Below are 14,185 nucleotides of genomic sequence, written 5' to 3' on the forward strand. Positions count from 1 at the left end.
CGGCAACCAGCGTCTGGGCCCCGCCGACAGGTACGTGCGGGCCCGGCCCTGGGGGATGCTCCGCGGGGATCCGCGCCTGGCCCGGCGCCAGCTGCATCCCGCAGGGACAGGCCGCGCTTCCCCGGGGACAGCATCGCCCCTCCCCGCAGCCAGCAGCCTCACTCCCTCCTCGCCATCGGCCCCCCGGCCCCCTCAGGCACAGTGCAGAGGCAGACACCGAGGGGCAGCTTTTTGTGCGGCCCCTGGGCCATCCCACGGCCCCCCCGGCCATCCTGCCTGCCTTCCGGGGAGGTGATAGCGCGGGTCCCCCCATTATCGTGCTTCTGTACCCCGAAGGGGCGGGCACGAGATCGGCCCTCTGACAGGCGTCGAGGGGCTTGGAGCAGGGCAGCTCGTGCGTCTTTCTGCCTAGCCGGCCCTGAGCATCTCTGGAGCTCCTCTGATCGCTCCTTCGATTTGTTTTCAGCATCTGATCCTGAAAAGGCTCTTTTGATAGTTCCCGATGGGCATCGGATGGCCCGATTTCATGCTGAAAAGTGCCAGGATATTAAAATGGGCCGGATGGGGAGAGAGGAGATGTATGCCTTGTTTCCATACTGTCCGGTGTCTTTGACAAAACCTGGGGAAGGCTCTTCGAAATTGTTTATTGCACCATTTTCTCACCTAGGTTTGTTTTCTGTTTACAAGCCTGAAGATGGCTGCTGCTGCTGCTGCTGCTTCCTCCTGCACTGGGGAAGAAGATGAGAGCCTGAAGGGATGCGAGCTCTATGTTCAGAAACATAACATCCAGCAGATCCTGAAAGAATGTATCGTAAACCTCTGCATTGCAAAACCCGACCGGCCCATGAAGTTCCTGCGAGAACACTTTGAAAAATTAGAAAAGGTCAGTGATTGGGCTTCTTATGTTCACTTTCCAAGTGCATGAACGCAAAGGCTGGTCTTAAAGTCTCAGTTCTTTGGGTACACTTTTTCCTGGCATGCTGTGTTTCTAGTTGGTTACCATTTTAAAAAGCTCTAAAAGAAAAACCTTTGTTTGTAGACAGACAGTGTAATATAGGCAATTTTGCAGCCTGTTTTTGCCTGTGATAAGGGTTCCAAATTGTCAGTGTGCTACACGGACTAATATGCTTTCTCCTGGAAGTGACTCATAGAGTTACAAACATTGGTAGTGTTACGGCCCATGTTCCCCTCCATGAGCTGACCCTATACTGGGGAGCAATTTCTCATTTCAGTATGAGAGGGTTGTCTTTGGCCTGTCCCTATTATGTTTCTAACTGTGACAGCTCCCAAGTTCTGTGCAGATACTGGAAGATTGGCAGGAGCCAATCTGCCACTTGGCTTCACCGATCCCTGCCTGTACTGGACTGTGCAAGCTCCTCCTGCAGAAGCATGCTCATAGGGACACCACTGCAGTGCACGGTAGTGTTCACAGTGTGGAGGGAAAAACAGCCTTGCTGTTCATCTGGGACCTCACTGAGGCTTGTTGGGGGCTTCCTTGGAACAAGATGGAAGAAGAGCCTGTAGAACTTCCTCTTTGGTGACAGAGCTTCCAGACAGATGCAAGAGGGAGAATTAGACTTTAAGAGCGCGCCCCCACCAGTGTGCACGTGCAGGGGTGTGCATTTCATGTGAGAACAAAATAACAGTGGTATACATTTGTGCCATTTGCTGTTTGTCCATGGGAATGCCCCTACACATGTATGCTGGTGCATGGCAAAGGGACCCAGATGGGGTAGGGGAGGCTGGGGCCAGCACCTTGGCTGGCCCCAGCAGCTTTACCTGGCTTCCTGGGTCAGAGCCTGATCAGCAGCCAAAGCATGGCTCTGGCCAGCCAGGCTTTGGTTTCTGGGGGTGTGGACTGCTATCATGTGTGCTGTGATGCTTTTTTTAGCAGCAGTTTTTTTGATGCCAGGATCTCCCAGTGTCAAAAAACCACACTGTGCTGCAGGGGTGCACCGTACTACAGGTGCAGGGGTGCACGTGCGCCGCATATGGTTTGTGGCACCTCACACAGCTTTGAGGCACAGCAGATTGCACATTTGCGCTCATGGGGACATGCCCTAAGTCCTTAACAACAGAAATCTTCAATCCCAAAAAGACTTTTGCACTTGTTTAAATTTAAACACGAGATCCTAACTAGACCATCTGCATGCTAAAAGTAAATGTGGAGATCTTGGTAGGATAAAGGTCTAATTTTCCTGAAGTTGCAACTTTGTTTAAAGTGATTTTTTTTTTTAATTATAAAAGTCTAATTTGGGGTTTAAAGTTTAAAAAAAATAGAGCAAGAAAAGTAGTAATCAATTACTGCATATACTGCTGATGTAGTGTTTGCTATATATGCACTGTATAGATTAGTGATTGTAAGTCTTTTCTGTGTCTGTAGATATACTGTACTGTTTGCATAAGATGCTGTACCCCAAACTTGAATGTCTATTTAAAAAAAAACAAAACTAAACTATATATATAATGATGGGGGCATCTTATCACTGTAAAGATGTCTTAAAGGACAGGCAAAGTTGTATAACAAGGACAAGGATTATGAGTTATGTTTGTGACAAACACCTGGCTGGGGTCATTTGAACCCAGCACTCTTTTCTGCCCAGGGCAGGGGGTCAGACTCCTTGATCTAATAGGTCCCTTCCAACCCTAAAATATGTGAATCTATGAGTTTTGTACCCAGATCACAAATAAAACGCCACGTCTCAAAACACCATAATGTAAACTTTTGAAAGCCAAGCTCTATCTGCAAGTGATGAAACCTGCCTTTAGGTCTCCTGGCCAGGGGGCGCATCAACACAAGACACTACTGTGCAGTAGCAATGAGCTACTATGCACAGTAGCATTTGGGGGCAATAACTGTGGCATGATGCTACGCTGCAGTAGTAATGAACTACTGTGCAGTAGTGTCAGAGAACAATGTGCGGGGATGCTCTGTGCAATAACGCCGGTTACTGTGCAGTCATTTAGTACTTGATTATGCAAGTACTAAATGACTGCTCAGTCCGTTGTTCATGTAGACCTGGGCAGTGAGAAGATGGCAGTAAATTGCTAATTTAAAATACTGAAATAACATGTACTATTGTGGCACATTTATAATTATTTCCAGGGCTAGTAGTATGTTTCATTTTTAGTGCAGTAGCAGAGAATTAGATTCATAGATTGTAAGGCTGGAAGAGACCTTGGAAGATCTTTGGGTCCAGCCTGCTGCACCAGGGAGGAAAGACAGGGTCAGGTGACTCCAGCAAGATGTTTTCCAGTCTCCTCTTGAAGATTTCCAGGACAGGTGATTGCATCACCTCTGGAAGGAGCCTATTCCACAGTAAGTGTGAAGAAGTTTTTCCTAATGTTGAGCCTGAAACGGTCTTCCAGGAGTTTGTGGCTGTTACTCCTGGTTCTCCCCAAGGGCTCCCTGGAAAACAGTTGTTAGAGCTTCCTTATTTCTACCATATTTCTGGAGAGACTGATAGATGATCGTTCATAGTAGAATACTGGGGAGGATGCAAACAATTTGTTGCCATACAAAGCAATGAAAACTTTCCCCCGCTCTAGAACCCAAATGGGATTAGGGGCTAGATCATCTTTTAGGTGGGAGGCCCACCTGGGATGTGGACTTCAGTTCAGTTTCATGCTAACGGTGAGAGAAGGTAGTATGTGCCCTAACCTGTAGGGAACAGTTAAGGGGTTCAGCCCCCAAAATCTAGAGATTTAGGGACATTCGTGGAAACTTACAGCTTCCAAATTCTTTTTGCTATGCAAGCATGGCTCCCATAACTAGCTGTTTCCCAAAACTTCCCTGAGAGGAAATGGGTTCATATGTCATGGAGGTGTACTTCTCATGTAGGACAAGTCTGATTAGGCCATCTTTGTTGAATTGACAGGAGGAATCGGTACCCAGGAAGAGCTGCCTTCCCAAACATGCTCAGCTCCCTGAACTCAGAGGGCCAGCAGCATACATTTGTTCCCTTCCATGCAGCTGTGTTGCCAGAGGGAGTAGAAACCTGAAGGGGTTTAAGGCCCTATACACTTCTAGCAATATAATGCCCCATAACCCTGCAATGCAGTCTGTCCCAGTACACTTGTGTACCCAGATGGGACCCTCGTGAAGTCAGTGAAAGGCACCATGTCCCCCCACTAGAGAATAGGGACTTATGTGCAAAGCTGGTGAATCTTGCATTTGACCAGTTTGTGTAGGAATGCTTTATAATTTGTAAAAGAAGAGCTGGAAGTACTTTGACACATTTTTATCCTGTTTTTTCATATCTACTATATCTGGTACTGTTATGCCAGATGTTTATACTTAATACACTTTTTACACATCCTGCTTGTTGATTTTTGAATCCAGCAATTGCCTGTTACAGTTGTTTGCCAAGACAGGCAGGTCATATGAGTTTGGTATATGCACAGTAATATGGGTGTGGCTCGTATGGGTGTTAGCATGCTGTATGCTAGCACCTCATAGGACTGATTATACAGCATTTTACCCTTCCATATGGAGAGCTAGAGAGCCAGCCCACTGAAACAATTTTTGTTGTTGTTTTCAGGGAAGTGAGTGTTTTGGACCACTTTCTAAAGACAAAGAACATCTTGTTTCCCTAGATAATGCAGTGGACTTAAATGCCAGGACATCTCTTTAGAAGTTCACTGGAACAATTTTGGGAAGATGTACAAGGCATTTTTTCAAACACTTTGAAAACTGGAACTCACAGAAAACATGTAAAGATAAACCCACGGTTCCAAAGTAATTCTTGAGAGAATTGAGCTATTGACTTCCATGGAATTACATTAGGAAAACGAAAGATACGATTTGATTTATTATGTTAATTATACATCTCTTCAAGTACAGAGTAAACTCAAGACAACATAATGCACTGAAGTAATCAGGCATAGTATGTTGTTTTGGGTTGTAGACGCTACTGGACAGACAATCCCATCAATGACAAAAAAGCACTTTTTAGCAAGGTTGGGCCCATTAGTCTAAGAGGATAACAAAGCAATACTTCCTGCACTTGATTAGAGTTCGATGTCTGAATCTACACCAGTCATTTTCTGTAAAATCTTCAGGCATGACTAAGGATAAGAAGCTGTAAGGCATTTTCTTTAAGAAAAAGAAAAATAAGCCTTACCATCCTATTAAAAAAGGCCAGAATATTGCTAGAATGCACTCTGTCCTGTAGCACTGCTATTACAATATTATCTTGATAGAAGACTCAGAAATTCAGAGCTACTTAAGTGTCTCACCCACTCTCCTCTGCAACTCTTACCTCTAAACAAGATTTTCAGCCAATTATGGGGCTAGTAGACAACAGCAGTAGATGGAACTTTTACAGGAGCCAGAGCAGACGCACAGAAGTCATTGCCAGATAAAATCAAGATGACTATTAAGCTTCCTGCATTCTAAACTAAATAAGACTTATTCTCTCAAGATAGCTTTAATACTGTACCTGAAAGCTTGCAAAGAAGAATTTTTTCAACTATCTTTTATTAGACCAACTAAAATTTGCAAGCTTTCAGGTACAAACACCCTTCATCAGGCTGAGGAAGTACTTGCAGTTGGTCTGTGCTCTTCCTGGGTGGAACAGAGCACAGACCAAGTGGATCTTCCACCCAGGAAGAGCACAGGCCAACTGCAGACGCTTCCTCAGCCTGATGTAGGTAGGGTGTTTGTACCTGAAAGCTTACAAAGAAGAATTTTTCCAACTATTTTAGTTGGTCAAAAAGAAGAGATCAGATTTACCCAAAGAACCTTGTCTGCCTATGTCTTTAGACCAACATGGCAACAATCTATATCTAATCAGTGGCACTTACAGTGCCATCAGAGTACTGATTGGATAATATTTTACCTCTGTGGAAACCTGAGTGGATGTATCATCTAGCTTGGTAACCACTCTTGAGTTAGGAATCTATGTGGCAGTATCTATTATTTGCAGAATGGAACCGCCCCCCCCAGCCCTTTTATCTGTTTAACTACTGACTCATTTCTAAGTGATGCAAAGTTCTACCTAATAAACATTAAACCCATACAAGCATCAGTTGAGAAACCTCCCTTGATTTTGACAATAACCATGACATTACTTCCTTTTCCAGGAAGAGACCTCATATTCAGATTAAACCTTTTCAATTCAGTTCTTCTTGGCTCATAGCCTGCTTATGACCAATTAAATGCAAACATACCATGCATGCTTAAGATTTATAGAGCAAGTTCACACCTCTTTTGGTGCTATTATTACAGTCTGTCTCATGGCAGACTCAGTAAGGCCTCTGATTTGGACTGAGATAGCTATTTTTGCCTCAGAGGAACTGGAAGCTTTACTTTTTAATTAGTGAGTTTGTTAGTGGAAGCTGAGACTGAAGAGAGTACAACAAAACTTGGAGGAACAGAAGTATGCAGATTCCCCAGATGTCCCAAGTACTCCATAACTGTGTTCAATTAACAGTCTTGGAGACAGACCTCTTCTAGATATCCACTGAAAAGACAGAAGTAGTACTGTAAGCATCCATAGCTCATCTTCAGTGATTAGCTCAAGGTGCATGTCTACAGATTGAAACCACTTCCGTATTTGTAGGTTCAGCATAAATTGTAGTAATAGATAGAGCATGGACATTTTACTGTTGGGGGTAGAAATCTCAGTGATAACTTCTGTGTCCTATTTGTGTTTGTATTTGTCCATCTAGAAATACTACTGTAGTTGCATCATTGCTGTAGAATACTGAAAAATTCCTAATGGAGATGTCAGGCAGTTCAGTCTTCATGCCAATTCACTGCCTTGATTTTCAGTTGAGAGCATCCACACAGGTTCTAGCTGAGATAAGAAACTGATGGAGGATGGGATTTTCAAGAGTTCAGCACTGGCCTAATTCTGCACTAATTCTACAGTGGCTACACTGATTCCTCCAGCTGTTTGTGGCTTATCTGTTGCCTTCTTAAGTTGTTTTGTTTTTGATAGATGGTTTTGACTACACAATATTTCCTTTTCATTTCAGTCAAACTGTTAGGTACAGACAGCCAAAAGATTCCACACCTTTCTTCTGTGAGACAGGGGGGTGGAAAAAATTAGGGTATGTCTGATTGTTGTCATTTTGTTGGTCTAAGCATCCTGAGACCCACTGAAAACTTTTAAGAAGGGCTGCTGTTGCTCTTTTACTCAAGGGTACTACTAGACTTCCTAAATTACTTATTCTCTTTTAGTATAACAGATGCTTTCAGGGAAGTCTGGATGTGGCTGTTGAATACGTTTCAATCTATCCATAATAATCACTCTAAGTGAAGTGTATGGCTGGATCCAGGCCTTCAGGCATGTGCAGCCTTTGTACACTACAGACCTCTTCGCAGTGGCACATACTGCGTGCCCGGCATGTTAAAATGTGTTGCACAGAAATCTCAGTAGCAAAAAAATCCCTCACGAAAAAGGTGGCATGGCACATGCCACAGGAATGTGTGCTGGCAAACATGGAGGCTCAGTCTTCTAGAGAGATCCTCTGGCTGCTGGCCGGAGCATATCCCCTCCTTTAGTTCTGCCTTGGCTTCTCTAGCACACCAGGAGCTGGGAGAAGCAGAGAAAGGGCAGCTTGCCCGACATAAAAGCACATATGCAAGGGTGAGCACAGCAGCAAAAAGTAGTTGTCATAGGGTACCATCGCCAGGGGTGGCTGTAAGTCCCTGGAGACCAAAAAAAATTTCTTGCATCCTGCTCTACAAGCAGTCTGCCCTGTTCTTGTCCTCCACGCCTTGTTGTTAATGGTTCTAAACAATGAGGGGGGCTGCCCTGGTCTTGTTACAGTGACCACCAGGATTGTGGCCAAGGCCTTATGGACAAAATTGTGTGGCTCTGTTCCACTCCTACACCATGCCCCAAGCCTTGTATATGACATCGTCATTGATGGTCTACCAGTTGCTTATGCAGCCCTTCTCTGGACCTTCTGATCCCTTGGCGCCTCAGCCTCACTCTGGGCCCTCAGACCCTTTGGTCTCTCTGCACAGCCCCTTCCTGGTCTGCCCAACCCCTCAATCTCCCTCTTGGGTTGCCAGACCCCGAAGCCTCTTCTCCAGTCCCTCTATGGGCCCTCAGAGCCCTTGGTCTCACACAATCACTCCCTGGGCTCCCAGCCCCTTGTTCTCTCATCCTGGAGCCTTCTGGTCTTTGATTTTCACTACTGCACTCCAGGCCCTCAGACCCGTCCAGTCTCAACTATTCTTGGCCCCCTATTTGGGCTGCTGTACCCTCCTGGTCCCACTTTTTCCTGGCCCCTTGCAGTCCTACTCTTCCCTGGTCCCTTTCTGGGCCCCACAACCTGCATGGTCTTGGTCTTCACTGGTGTCTCTTTGGGGCTCTGGACCCCCATGGCCTTGGTCTCCCTGCTCAGTGCTTTTCTGTCAGGACGTGCTCCCCTAGCCTTCCCCCTCCACAGGATAACCCACAAGGCAATGGGAGCCAAGTCTCTCTGGTGCCCCATACTTGCCTTTCCCTGGGTTGGCTCATGTGTGGCATTTCATAGTGGCTGCTCTGCCACAGGTAGCCCCAACACTAACCAGCCCCAGTAGGGTGCAATTTCAGGTCTTACCCAGAACCAGTGTGTTCAGGCCTTCCTGATCTTACTCATCCCTTACTGGGCTCCCCCTGGATACCCTACATCCCTCCTGGGCTGCCAGCCTGTGGGCCCTCCATCTCTGCCCCCTGGCTCTCAGACCCCTTTTGTTGATCCCTCCTCCTTGGATGCCCTAGCATCAGCCATCACCATTTTGGGTGGCATGCTCTTTGACCTCTTCCTCTTGGTTGTGGCCACACAAGGGCCTTTGGCCTCTCCTGGGCCTTGACCCTGCCTCAGGCCAACTGAGAACTTCAGACTCTTCCAGCTCCAGCAGCCTCTGCTGTGGTTAATTGCAACCTTGAGCCCCTCCTGGGCCCTGGCCCCACACAGGCCAGTTGAGAGTCCCAGGGTCAGTCCTTTGGCTGTCAGCCCTCTCTTCTCTGTCTGTCTGCCCACCCTCTTGGGCCCCTCCATTAGTCACTCACTCTCTCTGAGCTCACCTGGAACCCTCCATAGGTCTTCCGTAGCTCCTTTCTTCTCTGGGCTCATCTGGACCCCTCAATAGTCACTCACTGGGTTCAGCCAGATCCTTCAATAGGTCTCTTAACTACTCAGCCCCTCTCTCAGATCTCACCTGGCACTTCAATAGACCCAAAGGCATCCAACTGCCCTACTTCTGAGGGCTCCAGACCACACACTGGGTCCCCAGGAACCTCCTCCATCCCCTTAGTTCCTACCCAAACCTCCAGATGTTATTCTTCTTGCTGGCACTCAGGTGCTGCACCTGAATGGAAGAGGCAGTGTCTCTCCACCAGATGTCAAGATGTTACTGCCAGCCCTACTCTCAGGATCTGGGTTTATACCCTGCCTAAGCCCAGCCCTCCACCAATCAGGTGACTCCCCTCATCAGGACTAGGCTCACCTGTAGGCTCCCTGGGTTAGCTGGCTCCATAATTGGCCCTGACCCTCACCTGCCAGTGACCTCTTAAAATGGCAGGCACCCCAAGTGCCAGAGTAGTGGCATGAATCTGCTTCCAGGTTTGTTTTTTTAATGAAATAGGCACTGCCATCTGCTTTTAAGTAAAGTTGGAGGAAAGTGGAGGGGATAGATGTGTAAAATATGAGGTAAGGTAAGAGGAAAAGAGTAAAAGATATGGAGGAGGTGCTGCCAAGCCACACTATGAAGTCCAAGCTGAGTACTTGTGATTCCCTTCCTACCTCTATCAAGTCTACAGGAACACTGCTCAGCTATCGGCATTGCAAGCTGAGAAGGCTTACTGGCCATCATGTTTCTTTAAAAAATAAAATAAATCTTGATTTCAAAGGAAAAATCCTGAAGATACATGCCATCCATTTTGTAAGCTTTGGCAGGTTTGAGTAGGTATTTTTAAAGAAAAGTTTACCACAAAAGCTTGTGAGCTAAATAGCTTGCAGCCTTATAGCAGACTCTTGTGATCATAACTTGCAAACTTTCAGGGTAAATATTAATAAAAATATTGATAAAAATTGGTTGTGAATGAGTCTGCTCTGCTCTTCCCTGCTTTCCCATCTCTCTCTCTGCATGCTCTGGACTCTTTTGATTCAACCCCCAATTCCCTTTAGAATACCCAACTCTCTTTTTGAATTACCCTCTTTGTTTTCTGATCCCTCCCCTATCATTATGTCTCCTTTCCTTCATTTATGTTTCCAGTCTACCTTACTTCACACCTTGCTGCTCTAAATCCTTTCTTAGGACAGAAGTCACACACAAACCAATTTAAGTGATCAGAAACTGGTTTAAACCTGTAACAGCACATGAGTTCAGTGCACATAAACCAATTTAAAAATAGCTGAAACCAGTTCACGATAAACTGGGCTGAATGTAGTATCAGATTTAACTGATTAAGGTTAAACCAATTAATGGAACTTGTGTCCCAGACCCCTTCCTGGTTTAAGTTAAATCAGAGTCCTCCAGCATCCCAGCATGCTCTGCAGCCCTTGGCTGGACTGTCTTTTCCAGCCGAGCAGTGTTGGCCCTGTCCCTCTCCTCCCTAACTGGAACGCTATTGCTGCTCCGGCTGGCTGAGAAAGACGTGGGGGTGGGAAACCCTGTTCTGGAGCGTTGCCAGGTCTGCCTGGCAAGGGGGAAGTAGCCCTTGCCAAGCATCTCCAGCCTTCCACTCCCCTTGCTGCTCCAGTGGCAGGAGCAGGGTGGGACCAGACCCTGGTAGCCTGAGCGGAAGTGGAGGTGGGTGGGGAGAGGGGGCAGTGCAGGCACCAATAGGCTCCATTTGTGCACTTGCGGCCATATACCTGGGGCCGCTGAGGCCAGGCGCCAGTAGCCTGAGGGGAAGCGGTGGGGTGGGGGGAGGTAATCCTCCCATTGCAGGCAGCAGTGGTATGGGCACCGACATAGCAGCCTGGGCTGAGTCCCTCTGAGGAGTGGCTAGCTGGCCATAGGGAGGAGGGGGATGTGACCTGGTTGCAAGGGGCAGGGGAGCTGTGGTTCGTTACAGAGCCTGACTCCCCGCTGCTTCCTGCTATAGTAGCATGGCCTGGGCTAAGGTGTCCCCAGGGTGCGGGAGTCAGCACCTGCCACTTCCCACCTTGAGCCCTGTGGGGGGCCACAGTTTGCAGGTGGGTTGCAGCTGCAGTGTGGCTCTCTGACCCCTACCTCTCCCAGTGGCAGTGGAGTGAGCTATCATGGCAGGTGGAGGTGAAGCACCTATCACCCGCTACTTGTTTGTGGTGGTGCTGGGCGCTTTGGGTGGGCTCCTGCGGGTCAGGGGTGTGGGTAGCGGTGGGGGGAGGCAATAGACTATCACAGCCCAGTCTGATCCAGCCCAGCCCTGCGGCCTAGGAGTACAGTCCAGTCCAGCCTGGCCCCGCGGCCCGGGGGAGTGAGCAGTGACTGGCCTGTGGCAGCCTGCCCCGAATGCCCAGCACTGTTGTGAGCGGGCAGCAGGTGACAGGTGCCTCACCTGCCCACTGTGATGGTTTGCTGTGCTGCTGCCAGCAGGAGGGTGGGGGTGGGCTGCCGTAGGCCAGTTGCTGCCTACACCCCTGGGCTGTGGGGCGGGGCCAGACTGGGCTGGACCAGGCTGTGGCGGTCCATTGTCTTTCCCTGCTGCTGCCCGTGCCGTTGGCTCGCAGCAGCCCACCCCAGGTGCCTGGTGCCACCACAAGCGGGTGGTGGGTGACAAGTGCTTCACCTCTGCGTTCCATGATGGTTTGCTCTGCCACTGCCACTGGGAGAAGGTGGGGGTGGAGAGCTGCGCTGCAGTTGCAGCTGTTCTGCAAACCATTGCCCTCACATGGGGCTGGAGGCAGGAGGCGGTGGGTGCTGACCCCCACCCCCTATAGCTGCCCTAGCCCAGGCCATGCTGCCACAGAGCAGGAGGCAGCAGTGAGTCGGGCTCTGTAACTAGCCCTGGCTTCCCCACCTCTGCAGCCAGGTCACATCCCCGCTCCCTGTTCTTTCCTTATGGCCGGCTGGCTGCTCCTTGGAGGGACTTGGCCCAGGGAGCTGTGTTGGTCCCTGTGCCACTGCTGGCTGCAATGGGGGCATTAAATTCCCCCCATCCTCTCAGGCTACTGGTGTCTAGCTGCTGCAGTCCCAGGTGAACGAGCAGAGCCTATTGGTGTCTACCACCCACCCTGCAATGGGGGGACTAAACCCCCCCAGGCTACTGGGGTCTGGCCCCACCCCAGCTCTTGCTGCCAGCCAGTGAGTGCGTGGGGGGACCCCGATGAGGGCTGCTTCCCCCCTCCCCCTCCAGGCAGACCACAGCTGGGGTCTCTGCAGGCCAGGGTTGGGGTTTAAACCCCTCCCCAATTGTACTCAGGCCTGCCAGGGCCTGGCCATGCCCCTTCCCTCAGTTTAGTTTCTCTCCAGCTGAGGGCTCGTTCTGGCACCCCCTGGCTTCTGGCTTGAGCCACTACAGGCATGTGGCTGCATTTCTGGAGTCAAACGTGAATGTCTGTTCACTTGTTTCTTGGTTCAATCTGCGCAGGTTAGACTGACCTGCAAAGACTGGATCAGTTCAGCCTCCAGCTTTTTTACTGTCTCTCCCTAGCCTTAGACTTCACTTCATCTACAAGTCCAGTTAACCCCAGTCCACCTGCTCCATGACGCGAAGGAGAGAAGGCAGGACAAAACTGAACACAGTTTGAGTAACACAAGGTGTTCTTAACTTCCCCACTTGCCCAGTCAGTCATTTCTTTTTTTAATTACTTTTTCACTTGGCATTATCTACAGTACATGAAAAACAAGACTTTGATTTTACGGCTTGATGAGTTGCCAGTAAATAATACCAGTGACTTAACTTTTCATTTCTAGACATCATTCTTCTTCTTTCAATTCCCCATTTATTACCCTTCTCTTTTAAGCAGTATCATTTGCTACTTTGCAGTCAGAAAAAGACGAGCAAGGAAATTTAGCAGTTGAGTTTTCAGGATGCCAGTTCAATTTGCACAGAGCCACCAGATCAGAAACGCATCTTTCTGGTGCCTCTGTCATTTAGAAAGTGCTAAATGACAGCACTTCATTGGAGATCACCGAGGTGTCATGGAACATGGATAAACAGGCTGAGGAGCAACATCACAAGTTGGAGGCTTTGAGGCTTCAGTGTGATGAATCAGAATGACTAGTTGTTTATTTCTATGCTCTAAGGGCTAATTTTTGCTGCTGTCCTTCCTGTGTGAGTAAGCCCAGTGAGTTCAGTGGGAGTTATTTGTGCATTAAGATTCTGTCCAGTAAAAAGTAGGGTAATAAGGAAACAGCTGTGGATTTGGCATTGTACAGCCAATGATTTGTAGCAAAGCTCAGAAAATTTGCCCAGTAGCCTGAATGCTGTTGAAGAGCACAGCAAAATATATTTGCAGTGATTTTCATCTCGGATACCAGATGTAAATACAAAAGCTGTGACTTGGCTAGCATTTGAAAAAGCAGAATCTATGGCAGGGGTGGTCAAAATGTGGCCTGTGGGGCCCCTAAAAAATTTAGAAAATTAATATTTATCTGCCCCCGGCTGCCTGTCAGGTGGCCCTTGATGGCTTGCCAAAACTCTGCCCGAAATAATTGCCTGCCCCTGATCTGTGGCTAGTCTTCCCTCTGTTTGGTTTACATGGACATGTAAGCACTGGAAATATGTTCTGTAGTTTATAACATAGCTTTCCTAGTTCATGGTAAAGTATATGGGATTGCATGAAATTAAGGGTGTTGGGGGGCAGATAATTTATTCATGACAAACGTAACTACTATAGGACTGCACTCAGCTAAGCGGTAGAGCTGCCATCAGGCCCTGGCTCTACTCACCCATGGCTCCCTTGTCTGCTTTGTCACTTCCTCTTCCTTTGCTCCCGGTCCCCTGGGGTTTCTGGAAGCTGCAGTCTAAACTACAGTCAGCATAGTTCTCTATCAGCCATCATTTTTCTTACGTCTGCTTCTTATACATTTTGATTATTAATGGTGAAAATTTTTTTTGTCGGTCTGTGAGTGTGAGGTGAAATCAATGTTTATCAAGGTTTACTGATTAAAAAAGTCATAGTCTGCCACGCCTAGGTATATGCAGTTAAATATATATGATGTACTAGATTAATATATACAGTACATTATATGCAGTATAGGTCAGAGGTGGTAAAGGACTGAGATTTTGCAAGGCATTGAAAGAAGACAAGA

General features: G+C 47.9%; 1 protein-coding gene across 1 annotated transcript in view; it reads left to right on the forward strand.

The window, feature by feature from the left end:
* Positions 1-6: 6 nt before the first annotated feature.
* The window catches only part of PRKAR1B (protein kinase cAMP-dependent type I regulatory subunit beta), a 121,884-nt gene continuing 107,705 nt past the window's right edge, over positions 7-14,185 (forward strand). Inside the window, exons 1-2 of the mRNA XM_019542090.1 lie at positions 7-30; positions 668-883. Of these exons, the coding sequence (XP_019397635.1) occupies positions 695-883 (189 nt within the window). The 5' untranslated portion in view covers positions 7-30; positions 668-694. The remainder of the gene's footprint in view (positions 31-667; positions 884-14,185) is intronic.

Source organism: Crocodylus porosus, unplaced genomic scaffold (assembly GCF_001723895.1).
Source record: "Crocodylus porosus isolate Cpor-Errol unplaced genomic scaffold, CroPor_comp1, whole genome shotgun sequence".
Lineage (NCBI taxonomy): Eukaryota > Metazoa > Chordata > Crocodylia > Crocodylidae > Crocodylus > Crocodylus porosus.